The sequence below is a fragment of the Physeter macrocephalus genome, chromosome 8, assembly GCF_002837175.3.
Source record: "Physeter macrocephalus isolate SW-GA chromosome 8, ASM283717v5, whole genome shotgun sequence".
Classification (NCBI taxonomy): domain Eukaryota; kingdom Metazoa; phylum Chordata; class Mammalia; order Artiodactyla; family Physeteridae; genus Physeter; species Physeter macrocephalus.
Window position 1 is genome coordinate 136,330,610 of NC_041221.1, and position 20,203 is coordinate 136,350,812.

Here is a 20,203-nt window from a genome sequence, read left to right on the forward strand (position 1 = left end):
GATGCTCAGTATTTTACTTCATTATTTCAAGGGGTTTTCCCAACAACCTTACAATGGAGGTACTGTAATTACCATCCCATTTTACACATAAGAAAATTGAGGTTCAGAGACGTTAAATTACTTGCCCAAGATCAGAAAGTCATTGGTAGAACTGGGATTCAAACATATGTCCATCTGAGTCAAGCTTGTGATTTAACTACTACATTATATTACTGCTATAGAATTTTCCGTTTTCTGTGTTTTTCTGTACACAAATGACATTACTCTTTTAAGTAGAATTCAGCAATATGAATATTGTTTTTCAGCTGTGAGTAGCAGAGTGCCCACTGGTTCAAACAGTTCCTCTCAGACGGCAGAATGTCTTACACCTGAGCCCTGTTCGCAGTCTCCAAGCAATGTGGCTTCCCAGTCTGTGCTTCCTGTGTATCCTTCAGTTGACATCGATGCACACGTGAGTAGACTGCTTTATTTATTTATTTATGTAATTTATTTGGCTGTGTCGGGTCTTAGTTGCAGCATACGGGGTCTTCGTTGTGGCATGCGGGATCTTTCATTGTGGCGCGTGGGCTTCTCTAGTTGTGGCGCGTGGGCTCCAGAGTGCCCAGGCTCAGTAGTTGTGGCATGTGGGCTCTCTTAGTTGTGGCCCACGGGCTCTAGAGCGCGTGGGCTCAGTAGTTGCGGCACACAGGCTTAGTTGTCCTGCGGCATGTGGGATCTTAGTTCCCCAACCAGGGATTGAACCCTTGTCCCCTGCATTGGAAGGTGGATTCTTAACCAGTGGAGCACCAGGGAAGTCCCTAGACTGCTTTATTTAAATTTATTTTGCACATTCTGATTTTCTTTGTTTGGAAAGGGAAAGATTCATTGTAATTAATTGTGAAAATAAATATTATTTGCTCTTCAATCAATAACCCCATTGTAAACAGAAAAAAATCTAAGTTTTTTTTTCCTTTTCCTAGACTGAGAGCAACCATGACACAGCATTAACACTAGCTTGTGCAGGTGGCCATGAAGAACTTGTATCTGTACTCATAGCGCGAGATGCTAAAATTGAACACAGAGACAAAAAAGGTGAGAAAGTTGGAGAGTAATTATATCAGAAAACAATTCGTTTTTTACTATCAATAAGTGGTTCCTAGACTATTCAGTGAAAGAATGGGTTCGCATATTTCAATTAAGAATATCTGGATTTGTTAATCTACAGAGCCAAATTATTCTTCAAAAATTCAAAAATTAGACTGTAGATCATCAAGGAAGCACGCTGTGTTTAGCTTTCTCCTTAATCTAAAAGTAGAGCATGCAGAGGTATCAAAGTTTATTATGACTATAAACTTTAATAGTTTTGTTTGACTTAGCATTTTCTTTTTATCAGGTGTTTATGGGGTTTTGTCACTAACAAATTAGGGTTTAAAGCAGTTTTATGTTAAATGATTATAAGTATCTGCCCTAAAGACCTTTTCCTACTAAAATAATAGAGAATTAAAAACAGTGCCTTAATATGTTAAAAAACACAAATTTGACTGAGATTTTTATTTTCTGATTTAGGTTTCACACCACTGATCCTGGCAGCAACAGCAGGACATGTTGGAGTTGTTGAAATCCTTTTGGATAAAGGTGGAGACATAGAAGCACAATCTGAACGAACTAAGGATACTCCGCTTTCATTGGCATGTTCTGGTGGACGTCAGGAAGTATGTTAATGTTAATTTTCATTTTGTAAACATTTTACTTGTATTTTAAATATGCATATGCTTAGTAATTTAGCTACATGAATAAAACTTGCATGTGTTTTGACGTGTTCTATATATTAAATTTAATGAGAATAGTAAATGCCCTTTTAAAGAATCTGTTTCTTGCCTTTCAGGCAAAATAAAAATTCTCATCATCCTTACGTTTATTGGGATTCAATACAGCACAGTCCTAACACATGAAATGCAAATTTATCACTCAATAATTGAGGAATAGAAACAGTAACAACTTGTTGTTTCAGTATGATTGGAATTTCATAGCTCTGAATTCCTTGATATGAAATTGAATTCATTTCTGTAGTGCTCATATTTGAATATTTAGGGTTTAATTAAAATGTTAGGTATTTAGACAAGGAAGTTATAGGTCCCATTTCTTTGTGCTTCCTTCATTATAAGATGGACCCTTGGTGTAAACTAGATTTCTCTGTTCATATTTTACTTTGTAGGTAGTAGACTTGCTGCTGGCTCGGGGTGCAAATAAAGAACATAGGAATGTGTCTGATTATACACCACTGAGTCTAGCTGCATCTGGAGGATATGTTAATATCATTAAGATTCTACTTAATGCCGGGGCAGAAATTAATTCAAGGTATCTATCACCTGTTTATTTTATTACTCATGATTAGTAAATTTTTACCTTGGAATTAAGTGTTTTCCCCTAAATAGTTGGACAGATACCATTTTTAATTAAGATAGTACTAAAGTTGCAAGGCCAACAATTATTCCTATAATGTGCTTATAAGTAATCAAAGCTTATTTCAGCTAACATTGCTGTTTTTAAAGAGGTTTCATTTCTGAAAACACTGTTATATATAGTTGGAAATTTATGGCCTCTGAATAGGGATTATGTTTTAAATTGTGAGATTTTCCTACTTCTAATTATTAGTCTAAACAAATAAAATCTATTCATTGAAGTTAGAAACCTTTCTTCTTACCGAAGCTTTTTCATTTTTTATGTTCTCTATGCTTTTTAAGAAAACAATAGGCAACATATTATTTTAATTTTCTAAGCACATTTCCCCCCCGCTTAGGACTGGGAGTAAACTAGGTATTTCTCCTCTGATGTTGGCTGCAATGAATGGACATGTTCCTGCAGTGAAACTGCTGCTTGATATGGGTTCAGACATTAATGCCCAAATAGAGACCAATCGGAACACAGCTCTCACCTTGGCCTGTTTCCAAGGACGAGCAGAAGTAGTGAGTTTGCTTCTGGACCGAAAAGCCAATGTTGAACATAGGGCAAAGGTAAGCATTTTATAACTTGTCATCTACTTCAGATATATTTTTAATAGAAAGAACAACTTAAATTGAATGTACTATTTTAAATTGTCATAAGTTAAAACTGATGCCCCAATGCAGGACTGGAGAATAGTGCTATACAATGTGTCACTGACCATTGGTCAGTGGAACACTATCACCATTCATGACTTTTATTAAAGACAGTGAAGAAAAATAGAATCAGTACTTTTTTCCAACTTCAGCCTTGAGTGGCTTAAAGAACTCCTTTAATGAGGCATGTGCTTACCATTGGTAAAAACCCCAATCAGAAAAATTGCTGCAGGGATTTCCCTGGTGGCGCACTGGTTAAGAATCCACCTGCCAATGCAGGGGACATGGGTTGGATCCCTGGTCCAGGAAGATGCCACATGCCGCAGAGCAACTAAGCCTGTGCACCACAACTACTGAGCCTACGCACCACAGCTACCGAGGCCGTGCGCCACAACTACTGAACCCCACGTGCCTAGAGCCCATGCTCCGCAACAAGAGAAGCCACCACAATGAGAAGCCTGTGCACTGGAACAAAGAGTAGCCCCCACTCGCCACAACTAGAGAAAGCCTGCGCAGCAACGAAGACCCAATGCAGGGACTTCCCTGGTGGCACAGTGGTTTAAGAATCCACCTGCCAGTGCAGGGAACACGGGTTCAAGCCCTGGTCTGGGAAGATCCCACATGTGCGCCACACTACTGAGCCTGTGCTCTAGAACCCACAAGCCACAACTGCTGAGCCTGTGTGCCACAACTGCTGAAGCCCACGCACCTAGAGTCCGTGCTCCGCAACAAGAGAAGCCACTGCAATGAGAAGCCCGCACACCACAACAAAGAGTAGCCCCCGCTGGCTGCAACTAGAGAAAGCCCATGTGCAGCAACGAAGATCCAACACAGCCAAAAATAAATAAATTTGTTTAAAAAAAGCCAAAAAATAAAAAAGACCCAGTGCAGCCATAAATAAATAAATAAAGCATGACTATTAAAAATAAATTGCTGCATAGATTATACAATTAAGACAACTAAAATCTAATCTGACCACGACAGATTACTTTTTGTATTACAGGTATTCAGTGTGACCCATTTATCTATTAGAAGTCCTAAAGAAAGCCATATTATTTTGATAATGATACCAGTAGGAAAAGTCTTCTGGTGAAATGTTGGAGACTAATGAGCAAAGACACATGCATAAAATTTATAAAATGATATTTTAATCTATTTTACCCAAGTTTGAGTAGCATTTAAGGAATTTATCCTGGGTTATTTAGCAAACTGCCTTTTCAGATAGAGTATATTCTAAACAAGATAGAGTATATTCTAAACAAAGCTTTCCCATTGAACATTGTGCCATATTTAATTTTCTTTTTATTTGTTTTAATATTTCTGTTTGTTGTGCAAAGAAGTTATTGTCTCATGTAAATTTATAACAGTAGAGATGTTATGAAATTGTTTATTTTTTTAGCATGAGGGTAGTATAAGAGAAATCATTCTAGCATGTCTAACTGAACCTAACAGTTTTCACTTGCTGTTTAGTAAAGCTTAAGAGTGAATGTTGCTTAGCTCTCTTGTGAGAGAAAATCAGAGATAGAATACACTTATAAGTCAATTGTTTTAGTCCCTTAAAGAAATTAATATAATTTACTCACATAATTTTTTGGTTTAAACAGACTGGTCTTACCCCCTTGATGGAAGCTGCTTCTGGAGGATATGCAGAGGTTGGAAGAGTTCTCCTAGATAAAGGAGCAGATGTCAATGCCCCCCCTGTGCCTTCCTCAAGAGATACTGCTTTAACAATAGCAGCGGACAAAGGTCACTACAAATTTTGTGAGCTCCTGATTAATAGGTGGGTAAATTTTATATTTATTTATAGAATTTCTGTGATCCCTTTCACTTTTCAGAGCCTTTGCAGTTAGTAAAATTGTTTTACTTTATTGACATTTTAAAGAACAGATTATTTGTTTGCTATTTTATAAAAGATGAAAGACAAATTAGAGAAAAATAGAAAAAGCCTCTTCTCATAGGAAACAAACTATATTAACATTATTTGATTTTTATAGGGGAGCCCATATTGATGTTCGTAACAAGAAGGGAAACACACCACTTTGGTTGGCATCCAATGGTGGTCATTTTGATGTGGTGCAATTGTTAGTGCAAGCAGGTGCTGATGTGGATGCAGCAGATAACCGGAAAATCACACCTCTTATGTCAGCATTTCGCAAGGTAACTTGATGTGGGGGAAAAAGGATAGAATTTGTTTAAAACTACTAAATTTTAAGTTGAAATCGTGAGAAAGATAAATTGGTCTTGAGGAATTGACTCTGTTTCTATATACAAACCTTTGCTGTCTTTCCAGTTTCTTTGTGGCCAAATCTAAGAGCTATATGGTAGTTCCCTATAAGCAACTTGGTTGTTAAATCACTTGGTGTCTTGACTAGTTTTGTTATGTTTTTGTACATAAAACGTGAGATTTAAGTACATATTATATGTAGATGAATGTTTTCTCTACCTAAAGAACAAAAACAAGTGGACTCTCATAAAAATTTATTATACCTCCTGTATATATTAAGGCTTACTTATCTGCTCTATTTTACAAAGCTTTCCCATTGCAATTGTGATAAAATGTAAACTACTTAACATGGCTTACAAAGCCCTGCATGATATGGCTCATGCCAGCCTCAGACCAATCATTTCTACTCCCCTTCCCCTTTGGTCACTACACTTCAGCCACTGGCCTAGAATGCACTAAATTTTTAAATTCCTGAGGGCCTTTGCTCACTGGTTTTCCTTTCCTGAAATGTTCTTTCCCTTACTCTTCACCTGGTTCACTTCTCTTCATCCTTTAATATCTACTCATCCTTAAATATCACTTCTCAGAAAGTCCTTTTCTAACTCCCAATCTGAAAAGTTTCTCTTGTTCTCTTTTATAGTTCCCTGTTATTTTCCTTATCTCATTTTGTAATTATACATCCAAACATGTATTACTTTTTTAATGCCCATCTCCCCAATTAGACTACAAGATCTATGAAGGCTAAGATTCATGACTGTCTTTTTCACCAGTGTTTATACCCAGTTGTTCAGCTCAGTGCCTGACACATACTAGATGGTCAGTAAATAGCTGTTGAATGAGAGCAGTGTAAGTTATGAGTCTTAAAAAAAAATCTTAAATATTTCCCTTTTTTTTTCAATTTTTTTCTTTCCTTTTAATTGAGGTATAATTTATATATAGTAAAAACACAAATCTAACGTACATGAATTTTGATAAATGCATACACCTATGTAACCCATACTCCATAAAGATATAAAATACTTCCATAATCCTAGAAAGTTTCATCATGCCCATTCTCAGTTAATTCCCTGCCCCAGAGGCAGCCACTTTTCTGATTTTTGTCACCATCAGACTAATTCTTTTTTGTTGTTGTTTTTTGGCCGCACTGTGCGGTGTACGGGATCTTAATTCCCCAACCAGGGATCGAACCCGTGCCCCTTGCAGTGGAAGTGTGGAGTCTTAACCACTGGACTGCCAGGGAAGTCCCCCATCAGACTAATTCTTGAAGATTAAACGAACTTTAGTAGGAGGGAAAACAATGCAAGTTTGGTTATGTTAAAATAGATATACTTATAATTGATTACAGATCATCCAGCCCCTGATAATGGCATTTAGAAAGTGTTTTACCTAGATTCAAGTCATAGAACTCAAGATAAATATGACAACCTACCTCGTTTAGTTTTGTAAGATAGAGCCAAAATAATGCTTTGAAATCTAGAACATCCTCTTTGTTTTCGGACTAATTTCCCTTTTATATTGAGATTCATTTCACATCACCAATTTTTATTTTACTAATAGATTTATTCTAGGAGATATATTTTTTTTAAAGTTTGTCTATTTTCAATGGGATGCGGGCAGATTAAATTCAGGAGAAATGTCGTTTGGGCCACCATATATTTCCCAGCATGTTGTACTTATCGTTTTCTGTTTATAAACTCAACACTGTTTTTATTTTCATAATTTCAATTTTATTTATTTATTTATTTATCTATCTATTTATTTATTTATTTTTTGCGGTACGCGGGCCTCTCACTGTTGTGGCCTCTCCCGTTGCGGAGCACAGGCTCCGGACGCGCAGGCTCAGCGGCCATGGCTCACGGGCCCAGCCGCTCCGCGGCATGTGGGATCCTCCCGGACTGGGGCACGAACCCGTGTCCCCTGCATTGGCAGGCGGACTCTCAACAACTGCGCCACCAGGGAAGCCCCATAATTTCAATTTTAAGTTTAGTAGACTCTCAAGTGTTATTGTACCTTTTACCCTTAAGTTTTTAAGCATATGGGCCAATTTTCAAAGTATTCTTTTGTGTATTTTTTGTTTTATTTCTTACAGGGTCATGTAAAAGTTGTTCAGTATTTGGTGAAAGAGGTCAATCAGTTCCCTTCTGATATAGAATGCATGAGATACATAGCAACAATCACAGATAAGGTAGGTTTAGTATGCTGTTGAAGCACATTTTTGTTCTTTGTTGAATTATATGCCAGAGTATATGTTAGCAGCCCGTTCTTTTCATCCTCTATGAGACTGATCATCTGATTTTTCTATGCTTTAGTTGCCCCATTTGCAAATGAAGAATGGGTATAATATTTTTTATAAATTATTTTGAGATTTCCTTCCTATTATGGACCATAATTACAGTGACTGCAGCTAAAGTTTATTACTAGACTATTAGCCTGATTAGAAAATTTTCTAAGAACACAAACTTTTTAGAAAATGGTACCTTATTTTGATTTTTCAATCAAAGACTAGACTCAAAGGATAGCTTAATTTGGTTTAGTGAATATTCAGTAATTTGAGGCTTTAAGCCCTGAACTTTGGTATATTTATCAGCTCAAGTTTTATTGGTCTGTTTATGTGTTCCTATATTTATATAATTCCATTTTCCACTATAGGAACTGTTGAAAAAATGTCACCAGTGTGTTGAGACAATTGTGAAGGCTAAAGACCAGCAGGCTGCAGAAGCAAATAAGAATGCAAGTATTCTTTTAAAGGAACTTGATCTGGAAAAGGTGAGTGGGAAAAATAACTTTCCTTATTAGAAATGGTTGAAAATCTAGTAGAATAAATTTGCCACTGATACGACCATAATCGTAACAAAATCTCTTTTTAAAAAATGATTAATAGATTATCAAACTACCATCAATTTTTTGATTCTGACCTATACATAAAAAATATTTTTAACCATATAAGTGAGGAATTAGTTTCTGAGCAGATCACAATTTTCCAAATGGCATTACTGCCTAAGTGGTTTTAATATTAGTCTGGGAAGAAATTTTTTTAAACATTGGAAATCTTTTGTTTATTATAAGATCTGGGCTGTAAGTGGTTTATTAGATCCTTAATTAAAGAGTAAGTGTCTGAGTTTCCTAGGATGTGTGGTAGTATAATGGAAAAAGTTTAAAAAAAAGGTCGCTTTTCTGAGGCTCAGTGTGCTTACCTGGAAAAGGAGGGTGTTGTTATGAACCCAGAAGTTATATTAAAAGAATAAATAGCATAATCAAGTAGAGTTATTATAGGAATGCAGGAGATAGCTTAACATTAAGATATTTTGTTGATGATAAAAGGAAGGAAAAAGATCATTTTGAGAGATGCTAAAATTTTGACATCAATTTTTAGTTTATTTAAAAAAAAACCAAAACTTGTAAGTTAAAAACAGAAGAAAAAATTGCTTACAAATCAATGAGAAAGGGATTTCCCTGGTGGTCCAGAGGTTAAGCTTTACCTCTAATCCCACATGCCTTGTGGCTAAAAAACCAAAATATAAAAAACAGAAACAACATTGTACAAATTCAATAAAGACTTTAAAAATGGTCACATCAAAAAAAAAAAAAAAAACAATGAGAAAAAGATAACTTGCCCAGAATGAAAAATGATCACACAAATGGGCAATTCACAGAGGAAATATAAATGTTCAATAAATAGATGGAGAACGCTCAACTTCATGAATAAACAAAGAAATGCACAGTGAAAGAGTGATTTAAATTTCTTTTACCAGATTAGGAAAACTTAAAATTTAAAGGTTTGATATTAGATATTGATGGCTAGGGTATGGAGAAATTAGCATTCTAGTATGATTTTTGATGTATGGTATAAATTAGTATAACTATTAATGGAGATGATTTGACAAATGCATTAAATTAAAAAGGGTGCATACAATTTGCTCCAGTCACTCCTCTTCTAGAAATTTAGCCTAAGGTAAATACTTTGACAAATGCTCAAAGATGTGAATATACAAAAGGACATTCACTGTTAAATTGCTTATAACAGGGGGAAGGGTGTAAACCTTGAAGTTTTATCATTAGGAAATTAAAAAAATTTTAATACCTCCATGATAAACTTGATTACAATTAAAATCAGAAAAGGAAAACTAATAGTCATTTAAAAATGAAGTTTGAAGTTTGATGACTACTAAGGTCCCTCCTATGTTCTATAATTTTTATTTTTGTGTAACTACCCAGGGATATGGTCAGCAATTCCTTAAACAGCCGTTTTGCTCTTATGCCAACCGAGTGATGAAACTGCATATTCAGTTAACAATTATTTTTTCTCTTAATCCTCAGCCCCTTTCTCATTTACATAGGGGGTTGACAGACTTTTAATTTTTTTATTCTTTATATTTTTAATTTAAATTTTTAAATTTTTTTGGTTTCACCTCGCGGTTGTGGGATCTTAGTTCCCCGACCAGGGACTGAACCCAGGCCCTTGGCAGTGAGAGCGCAGAGTCCTAACCAGTGGACCACCAGGGAATTCCCAACAGATGTTTTCTATAAGAGGCTGAAGAGTAAATATTTTAGGCTTTGTAGGCCCATACGATCTCTGTCATAACTCCTTGACTCTGCTGTTGTAGCACGAAAGCACCCATAGACAATGCTTAAATGAATGTGTTCCAATAGAACTTTATTTATGGACATCAAAATTTTAATTTCATAATATTTTCACATGTCACAAAATATTCTTCTTTTTATTTTTTCAACCATTTAAAATGTAAAAGTCTTAACATTCAGGCCATAGTTTGCCAACGCCTGATTAGATAAATAAAAATGTCAAAGAGTAACTTATGACTCAGAATGGTAAATTATAGTTTTGAGGAAAATGCTTTACTTAATTACCAGGACATCTGGACTTCATTGACAGATTCTTATGGTGAGCCTTTTTTAGATAATTTCCATACAAATATGAGGAATTTGATGTGTTTTCTGTTTGTTTTGAATTTTCATTTTGATGTGAGGTGACCATTACCATGTTCCCCTGTCTGAAAAAATATTTTCTAGTACTAACCAAAGCAAAACTATAAAGTAAGGCAAAAATAATTTCTATAATGGCCTCCTGTGGATATTTTCATAGTGAAATTTGTTAATACCTTATAAAAGCATAAGAGCTGCATTTTATTTTTTTTAACATCTTTATTGGAGTATAATTGCTTTACAGTGGTGTGTTAGTTTCTGCTGTATAACAAAGTGATATATACATATCATCTCCTTCTTGCTTCTCCATCCCACCCATCTAGGTGGACACAAAGCACCGAGCTGATCTCCCTGTGCTATGTGTCTGCTTCCCACTAGCTATCTATTTTACATTTGGTAGTGTATATATGTCCATGCCACTCTCTCACTTTGTCCCAGTTTACTCTTCCCCTTCCCCCGTCCTCATGTCCATTCTCTACGTCTGAGTCTTTATTCCTGTCCTGCCCCTAGGTTCTTCAGAACCTTTTTTTTTTAGATTCCATATATATGTGTTAGCATCCAGTATTTGTTTTTCTCTTTCTTATGGCTGAGTAATATTCCATTGTATATATGTGCCACATCTTCTTTATCCATTCATCTGTCAGTGGACATTTAGGTTGATTCCGTGTCCTGGCTATTGTAAATAGAGCTGCAATGAACATTGTGGTACATGACCGTTTTTGAATTATGGTTTTCTCAGGGTATATGCCCCATAGTGAGATTGCTGGGTCGTATGGTCGTTCTATTTTTAGTTGTTTTTGTTTTTTTTGTGTTTTTTTTTTTTTTTTTTGCGGTACACGAGCCTCTCACTGTTGTGGCCTCTCCCGTCGCGGAGCACAGGCTCCAGACGCACAGGCTCAGCAGCCATGGCTCACGGGCCCAGCCGCTCTGCGGCGTGTGGGATCCTCCTGGACCAGGGCACGAACCCGCATCCCTTGCATCCACAGGCGGACTCTCAACCACTGCACCACCAGGGAAGCCCTATTTTTAGTTTTTTAAGGAACCTCCATACTGTTCTCCATAGTGGCTATCAATTTACATTTCCACCAACAGTGCAAGAGGGTTCCCTTTTCTCCACACCCTTTCCAGCAATAGCTGCATTTTAGTCAAACAAATGCCACATAAATCTATGGATTTGCCTGTTCTGGACATTTCATATAAATGGAATCAGACAGTATTTGGTCCACTGTGACTGGCTTCTTGCAATTCATAATGTTTTCAAGGTTCATCCATGTTGTAGCATGTATCAGTACTTCATTTTTTTTTTTTTTACTGCTGCATAATATCCCATTATATAGATATACCACATTTTGTTTACCCATTTATTAGTTGATGGACATTGAGGTTGTTTCCATTTCATAGGTATACAAGTTTTTTGTTTGTTTTGTTTAAACTTGGAATGCTTCATAAATTTATGTTTCATCCTTATGCAGGAGCCCTGCTAATCTTCTCTGTGTTATTTCAATTTTTATAGTATATATGGTGCTGAAGCAAGCATGGTGTACAAGTTTTTGTATGAATGTTTTCATTGGGTATATATCTAGGAATGGAATTGCTAGATCATATGGCAGTTCTGTGTTTAACCGTTTGAGAAACTTCTAGATTGTTTTCCAAGGTAGCGGCACCATTTTATGATCCTACCAGCAGTATATGAAGGCTTCGATTTCTTCACATCCTCACCATGATTTGTTTTATCTGTCTTTTTGATTATAGCCATTCTAGTGACAGTGAAGTGGGTATCTCATTGTGATTTGATTTGCTTTTCCCTGATGGCTTGTGATATTGAGCATCTATCTCTTCATGTGTTTATTGGCCATTTGTATATGTTGTTTGGAGAAACGTCTATTCAGATCCTTTGCCCATTTTTTAATTGAGTTATTTGTCTTTTCATTATTGAGTTAACGAGTTCTTTATAAATTCTTGATACAAGGCCCTTACCAGATTAGCAAAAATTTTTCACTGTTTTATGGGTTGTCTTTTCACTTTATTGATGGTCCCTTAGAAGCACAAAAACTTTTAATTTTGATGATGTCCAGCTTATCTATTTCTTCTTTTGTTGCTTTTATAAATGTGTGTTAAGACTGACATCTATGGGAAACCACATGTATCATAAACAAAAATATCATTTTATTATTTATTTTAAATTACTGCCTTATTGATAAAATGAGATACCTACTTTATTTGCAGTCAAGAGAGGAGAGCAGAAAGCAGGCTCTTGCAGCTAAAAGAGAGAAAAGAAAAGAAAAGAGAAAAAAGAAAAAAGAGGAGCAGAAAAGGAAGCAGGAAGAAGATGAGGAAAACAAACCTAAGGAGAATTCAGAACTACCAGAGGATGAAGATGAAGAGGAGAATGATGAAGATGGTAAGAAATGAACCATCTGAATTAGTGATAAAATTTTTCTGTGTTTATCAACTTCATTTTGAGTGCTTTTTGCTCTCAAAACTCTCAAAACTAATCCTAGTTAAATATTCAGTTACTTTAATCTGAAATAGACAGTTGACTTCCATAGTAAATACTTCTAAATACTTTACATTGTAAAGTGACACAGAGAAACAGAAGGGGGAAGGCAAGCACATAATTTGAAGACATTCAGTTGTAATTTAAGTTCCCTTGTAAAAACATTATGTATGTCCTAAAAGTGATACAGTAAGAGGTTTGCCAGATTTTCTTCAGATTCTTCCCTACCCTCTCCTTCCCCAGTTGGAAACTGGGAAGAGGTCCAGTTCCTCAATAAATTTTTAACTAAGGTTCAGTCTTGAAGCTATATAGGGTTGGGGTCCATTACTCTCAAAGAGTTGTTTATTGAACAGTCTGGCAGTGGTTCTAGTAGGCAAATAATTTTGCTCTATTTGAATTCTAATTCTAAAATGCCATTTGAAAAATTTCTTAAATTCAAACTGTATTGTGATTTTTGGTTAGTTTATGAGACTAGCATTTCAGATCTTAAGAATGTTAATGTTTTATACCAAATTAGACATCAAAATAAGATATAGTATATTCGTTCTCACAACAGTAAAGATTTCTTTATTTACTAGTGAATACTGGTAAAAGGAAAATATGACCTAAGGGTCTGAATTATTATGAATTATTAGGTATATTCTATCACAATTTGTTTTGAGATCTGTGGCTCTCAGAGTGATTTTTATCCTTTTTCATAATTTCAGTGGAGCAAGAAGTTCCCATAGAACCTCCTAGTGCAACCACCACCACCACAATCGGAATCTCTGCAACATCTGCAACATTCACAAATGTGTTTGGGAAAAAAAGGGCCAATGTTGTGACAACTCCCAGCACCAATCGGAAAAATAAGAAGAACAAAACAAAAGAGACCCCTCCCACTGTACATTTAATATTACCAGAACAACATATATCCTTAGCACAGCAAAAGGCAGATAAGAATAAAATAAATGGAGAACCCAGAGGTGGCGGTGCAGGTGGGAATAGTGATTCAGATAACTTGGACAGCACAGATTGCAACAGTGAGAGTAGTAGTGGTGGTAAAAGCCAAGAGTTAAATTTCACTATGGATGTGAATTCCTCTAGTGATAGGAGATACCCCGCACTGCTACTCCATTCCCAAGAAGAAAAGACAAGTACTGCTGCTTCCAAAACTCAGACACGGTAAAATTTTCTGACTTGTTAACTCTGCACCTACCTTTCCTTTTTTTTTTTTTTTTTTCGATACGCGGGCCTCTCACTGTTGTGGCCTCTCCCGTTGCGGAGCACAGGCTCCGGACGCGCAGGCTCAGCGGCCATGGCTCACGGGCCTAGCCGCTCCGCGGCATGTGGGATCTTCCCGGCCTGGGGCACGAACCCGCATCCCCTGCATCGGCAGGCAGACTCTCAACCACTGCGCCACCAGGGAAGCCCCATACCTTTCCTTTTTCATGCCTGGCACAAGAACTTGAAGTAACATAAGTTGTGTTGAACAATTGAAGTCTACCACATTACCTGTCTTCAGCATTTAAAACTGAAATTCACCAGTGTCCTCCTTATCATGTGCTAGTTATGCAGTGAGATTCTTAGAACTTTTAACATTCAACTTTGAAGCTGAAAATATTAGCATTCCTTGATTTTAACTGTGTCATTTTTATTGATTATATATAGTCCTTTTGGCTTCTGAATCCATTTTAATACTAAAATAAACAATGGACTCTTTGCCCTATTTCTATTTTTCTGCATTGTTAATAATTTGATGTGCCAAATATTTTTTTAACAAGGTTTTTGGTTTTTTTATATAAATTTAATTTTGGCTGCGTTGGGTCTTGGTTGCTGCACGCGGGCTTTCTCTAGTTGTGGTGAGCGGGAGCTACTCTTCGTTGCAGTGCGCGGGCTTCTCATTGCAGTGGCTTCTCTTGTTGCAGGGCACGGGCTCTAGACACGTGGGCTCAGTAGTTGTGGCTTGCGGGCTCTAGAGCGCAGGCTCAGTAGTTGTGGTGAGCAGGCTTAGTTGCTCCGCGGCATGTGGTATCTTCCCGGCCCAGGGCTCGAACCCGTGTCCCTGCATTGGCAGGTGGATTCTTAACCACTGCACCACCAGGGAAGCCCTGGTGTGCCAAATTTGAATTCAGATACTTCAGCAAATCTCTTGAGTTTCTATCTTAAAATTTATCGTTTATTGGCCTTGATATTTCTCTTCTCAGACTTGAAGGTGAAGTGAATCCTAATTCCTTATCAACAACCTACAAGTCAGTGTCGTTGCCATTAAGCTCTTCAAACATAAAGCTGAATCTGACTAGCCCTAAAAGGGGGCAAAAAAGAGAGGAAGGGTGGAAAGAAGTTGTTCGAAGGTAAGTAGTATTAGTCTCGTCTTTTTAACTTTTCTCCTCTTGTGAGATGGTTATCCAGTTAATTAATGAATAATTTGAATGTGGTTATTATATTCAATTGCAGTGCCATACTACATCCAGAGTAAGCTAAAGCAAAATTAGAAACAGTATGTAAATTTTGTATGCATATTTTATATGATACAAGAAATGTTGGCTTTAGAATAACAAAAAATATTTTATTAAAACATAAGACATACAGTTTACAGACAAACCATACAAAAAGGTCACAGGCTTCTTAAGGGGAAGATTCACTTGACAGCAAAGTCACAATGCTATTTGTGAGGGCTATGATGTTTGTTTAATGGTCCCATTTTGATTCAGACAAGTTTGTCCATCTACAGCATTTAAATAAAGTTAGACTTCGCTAGCGTCTATATCTGCTTTTAACCAGTGCAATTAGATCACCATAAAAGGGGGGGGGGAAGCCCATAAAATTAAAACTGCCTTCTGCCTCAAAAAAAAAAAAAAAAAAAGACAAATACCAACACCCCTGCAGCTAACTTTGACAACTCCCTTCATTCACACTGCTTTATACTTAAACCATGATGTGGGAAATGAATAAAAGCAGAGAGGAGCCACTGCTTTTAAATGTTTCACACAATCCAGAAGGTATTTCTAGCCTCTGCTCATGCTTTACAACAGGGAATCAGGATAAGATGTAGGTTTGCTAACGTGCACTTAATCACCAAAGGACTAAGATGTTTGAGTTTTTATTCTGTAATTTTTCTAAGACTTTGTGTCCATTAAAAGCAAACAAAAGGGCTTCCCTGGTGGCACAGTGGTTGAGAGTCCTCCTGCCAATGCAGGAGACACGGGTTCGTGCCCCGGTCCGGGAAGATCCCACTTGCCGCGGAGCGGCTAAGCCCGTGAGCCATGGCCGCTGAGCCTGCGCGTCCGGAGCTTGTGCTCCGCAACGGGAGAGGCCACAACAGTGAGAGGCCCGCATACCACAAAAAAAAAAAAAGCAAACAAAAAAGGAAGAAGTCTTGGCAGAACAGAAATGATGCACACTTGATGATCAGATTGATTTAAGTATTATTCATGGCCTATGCTCTAGCTTTCAAAATAGCTAAATATATTCTTCCCAATTTGTCTACAATAGGATATTAAATTTTGATCATGAAATGTATTTTAGAGTCTACAATTGGGTATTCTTCTGGAAGGTATAGTTCAAAGTTTGAGGGTCCCTCCCTCAAGGAGGGAGTCCTGGCAGCCAGCAGTGACCACATGAAAATAATGGGTGTTGCTCTCATTTGGATCTGCCAGCAAACACTGGGTTTGCGTGATAATCCTGCAGGACACCCAGCCATCTTGTCAGATCCCAAAATCAGCCTCTGGTGTTTTCTCACACAAGTGGAAGTCCCCGGCTCCACTTGTGTATTGCTTTTTATGTACAAATCTGAGGCTTTATTTTTTATTGCTAAGTAAAGTTGTTGACACTGATAAGCTGCCTTTATTCATTTTCAGTATGGAGTTTAACAATGTGGTTATGCATTATTTTAATTTTGAAAGTATCAATATATGATCATTGTAGTTTAGTTAACATGTGATAGTTTATGCAGATTTGAATGCTGAGATCATGCGTGACTTAAATATAATTTTTTTAAATGGCAGTGTGTTTTTTACCTTTACTAAATTAAATTCAATATAATAAGAGGTCACTTTCTAAAATAACAACTTCTAATAATTTCCTCTTTAAGGTTTGAGAAATACTATTCTACAAATGTTCATGAACATACTGAGACATCTTTTTTTTTTAAATTTATTTATTTATTTTTGGCTGCATTGGGTCTTTGTTGCTGTGCGCGGCTTTCTCTAGTTGCGGCGAGCAGGGGCTACTCTTTGTTGCGGTGCACAGGCTTCTCATTGTGGTGGCTTCTCTTGTAGAGCATGGGCTCTAGGCACACGGGCTTCAGTAGTTGTGGCTCGCGGGCTCTAGAGCGCAGGCTCAGTAGTTGTGGCGCACGGGCTTAGTTGCTCCGTGGCATGTGGGATCTTCCTGGACCAGGGCTCGAACCTGTGTCCCCTGCATTGGCAGGCAGATTCTTAACCACTGTGCCACCAGGGAAGCCCGAGACATCTTTTTTAATAGACATTTTGATTTCATAAGCTCATGTGTGGTCTTCATTTTGTAGGTCAAAGAAATTGTCTGTTCCAGCCTCAGTGGTTTCCAGGATAATGGGAAGAGGAGGATGCAACATCACTGCAATACAAGATGTTACTGGTGCCCATATTGATGTGGATAAGCAAAAAGATAAGAATGGCGAGAGAATGATCACAATAAGGTAATTGTGAGATATATATATTGTTAGTTCTATGAGGAAATTAAATTTTATTAGAAGTACATTTTTGTTAGGTATGGTACAATCAAGAATTCTATTTCGTGGTAAAGATTACCTAGTTTTGTATATTTTTGATCTTGTTCTGTTTTTTGTTTGTTTTCTCCCTAGGGGTGGTACAGAATCAACAAGATATGCAGTTCAACTTATCAATGCACTTATTCAAGATCCTGCTAAGGAACTGGAAGACTTGATTCCTAAAAACCACATCAGAACACCTGCCAGCACCAAAGCCATCCATGCAAACTTCTCATCTGGAGTAGGCACCACAGCAGCTTCCAGTAAAAATGCATTTCCCTTGGGTGCTCCAAGTCTTGTAACTTCACAGGCAACAACATTATCTACGTTCCAGCCCACTAATAAACTTAATAAGAACGTTCCAGCAAATGTACGTTCTTCTTTCCCAGTTTCTCTACCCTTAGCTTATCCTCACCCTCATTTTGCCCTGCTGGCTGCTCAAACTATGCAACAGATTCGGCATCCTCGTTTACCCATGGCCCAGTTTGGAGGAACATTTTCACCTTCTCCTAACACTTGGGGACCATTCCCAGTGAGACCTGTGAATCCTGGCAACACAAATAGCTCTCCAAAGCATAATAATACAGGCCGTCTACCTAACCAGAACGGGACTGTTTTACCCTCAGAGTCTGCTGGACTAGCTACTGCCAGTTGTCCTATCACTGTCTCTTCTGTAGTTGCTGCCAGTCAGCAACTGTGTGTGACTAATACCCGGACTCCTTCATCAGTCAGAAAGCAGTTGTTTGCCTGTGTGCCTAAGACAAGTCCTCCAGCAGCAGTGATTTCCTCTGTGACAAGCACTTGTAGTTCCCTGCCTTCTGTCTCCTCTGCACCTATCACTAGTGGGCAAGTTCCCACCACATTTCTGCCTGCAAGTACTCCTCAAGCACAGCTTTCTTCACAAAAGACGGAGTCTTTCTCTGCCATGCCAGCCCCCAAAGAGAAAGTGTCCACACAGGACCAGTCCATGGCAAACCTGTGTACCCCCTCTTCAACTGCCAACAGCTGCAGTAGCTCTGCCAGCAACACCCCAGGAGCTCCAGAAACTCACCCATCTGGTAGTCCCACTCCTCCCTCCAATAACACACAGGAGGAAACACAGCCATCCAGTGTGTCTGATTTAAGTCCTATGTCAATGCCTTTTGCATCTAATTCAGAACCTGCTCCATTGACTTTGGCATCACCTAGATTGGTTGCTGCTGATAATCAGGATACCAGTAATTTACCTCAGTTAGCTGTACCAGCACCTCGAGTTTCTCATCGAATGCAACCCAGAAGTTCTTTTTACTCGGTGGTACCAAATGCAACTATACACCAGGATCCCCAGTCTATTTTTGTGACAAATCCAGTTCCTTTAACAGCACCTCAAGGCCCACCAGCTGCAGTGCAGCTTTCTTCAGCCATGAACATTATGAATGGTTCTCAGATGCACATTAACCCAGCAAATAAATCTTTGCCACCTACATTTGGCCCAGCCACGCTTTTCAATCACTTCAGTAGTCTTTTTGACAGCAGTCAGGTGCCAGCTAACCAGGGTTGGGGAGATGGTCCATTGTCCTCACGAGTTACTGCAGATGCCTCTTTCACTGTTCAGTCAGCGTTCCTGGGTAACTCTGTACTTGGACACTTGGAAAACGTGCACCCTGACAACTCCAAGGCACCTGGCTTCAGATCACCTTCCCAGCGAGTTTCTACTAGTCCAGTTGGTAAGTTATTATAACTATCATTACCTCACAGTTTGGGGCTTTAACAACATAATCTTAACCTTCCAAAATAATAAATCATTTATTTTGTACATAATATTCCATGATCTTTTAAAGAAATGAAGGTGTGTCTTAAATAGTAAAGACCCCTTAATGACTGCTGATTGAGTGGCCAAAATGTAGGTAAGTCACTCACATATGAGCTGCTTTATATTCTCTTTTATGATCTCTCTGCACCTCATTTCAAGGACGTTATACCTTGTGTCAGTCCATTTTCTTAGAATTGGTATAAGATGATATTAATAAAAAAGGACTCATAGGATGCTTCAAGCATTCCAAATTTACAGACATTTTTTAAATCATAGTGATTGCCTGCATTTCTGAGATTAAAAAGGTAGGGTTACAAAGGTGTTTAGGTTACAGTCCATAATCTACATTCTTTGTTTTCAGTCTTGGGTGCTCAGAATGAATATTAAATGATATTGTAACTCTATGTTATTTACATTAGATGGGGCTGTTTGAAGAGATCCAGTCATGTATAGGCTCTTATTTAACAACAAAAAAAAAACAATTTTGAATCAGCTGTTTGTTCCTTGAAATTAGAAATTAGCTGCTGAGGCAATATAAGAAAGATTTCGAAAGATAAGAGGCTAGTGGTGGCTTAGAGATATTTGGAGAACCAGAATCTATTTTCCAGAGTCCAAGGGCCAAATTTTAGTCCAATCTCTTTGCTCTATTCTGAAAAACAAATTAGAAATTGTGGCTGACCTAGAATGGGGATAAGAAGAACTAGTGCCACTTAGCATTTTTCTTCCAGTTGGAAAACTGTCCCATAGCCCATCTTTCCTTTTTGCTAATTATAAACTGATCTAAGTTGTTTAAAATTTGTGAGTTTATGGATATGGCATAGCCTTAGATTTTCTATCAGATATGTTTCCATTTACGTATCTTTTCAGGAAAACATAGCTGTTATATCATCTTTTGAATAGAAATAAAGCTTGCATAAGACACTCTGTGGTCCAGAATATTCTC

At 37.6% G+C, this 20,203-nt stretch overlaps 1 protein-coding gene and 1 non-coding gene across 5 annotated transcripts in view; one reads left to right on the plus strand and one right to left on the minus strand.

Annotated features, from left to right (window-relative positions):
• ANKHD1 (ankyrin repeat and KH domain containing 1) overlaps positions 1-20,203 on the plus strand; it is a 91,407-nt gene that overhangs the window by 62,487 nt on the left and 8,717 nt on the right. For all 4 annotated transcript variants that reach the window (XM_028493302.2, XM_028493297.2, XM_028493298.2 and 1 more), the window contains 14 exons: positions 306-451; positions 960-1,071; positions 1,546-1,691; positions 2,195-2,337; positions 2,780-2,993; positions 4,682-4,857; positions 5,072-5,234; positions 7,391-7,486; positions 7,951-8,067; positions 12,469-12,643; positions 13,447-13,903; positions 14,926-15,072; positions 17,247-17,396; positions 17,562-19,174. In XM_028493302.2, coding sequence (XP_028349103.1) covers positions 306-451; positions 960-1,071; positions 1,546-1,691; positions 2,195-2,337; positions 2,780-2,993; positions 4,682-4,857; positions 5,072-5,234; positions 7,391-7,486; positions 7,951-8,067; positions 12,469-12,643; positions 13,447-13,903; positions 14,926-15,072; positions 17,247-17,396; positions 17,562-19,174 — 3,855 coding nt within the window. The remainder of the gene's footprint in view (positions 1-305; positions 452-959; positions 1,072-1,545; positions 1,692-2,194; positions 2,338-2,779; positions 2,994-4,681; positions 4,858-5,071; positions 5,235-7,390; positions 7,487-7,950; positions 8,068-12,468; positions 12,644-13,446; positions 13,904-14,925; positions 15,073-17,246; positions 17,397-17,561; positions 19,175-20,203) is intronic.
• LOC112065533 (U6 spliceosomal RNA) lies at positions 11,670-11,779 on the minus strand. Its single transcript, XR_002892082.1, has one exon. It is a non-coding gene; the product is annotated as a U6 spliceosomal RNA (small nuclear RNA).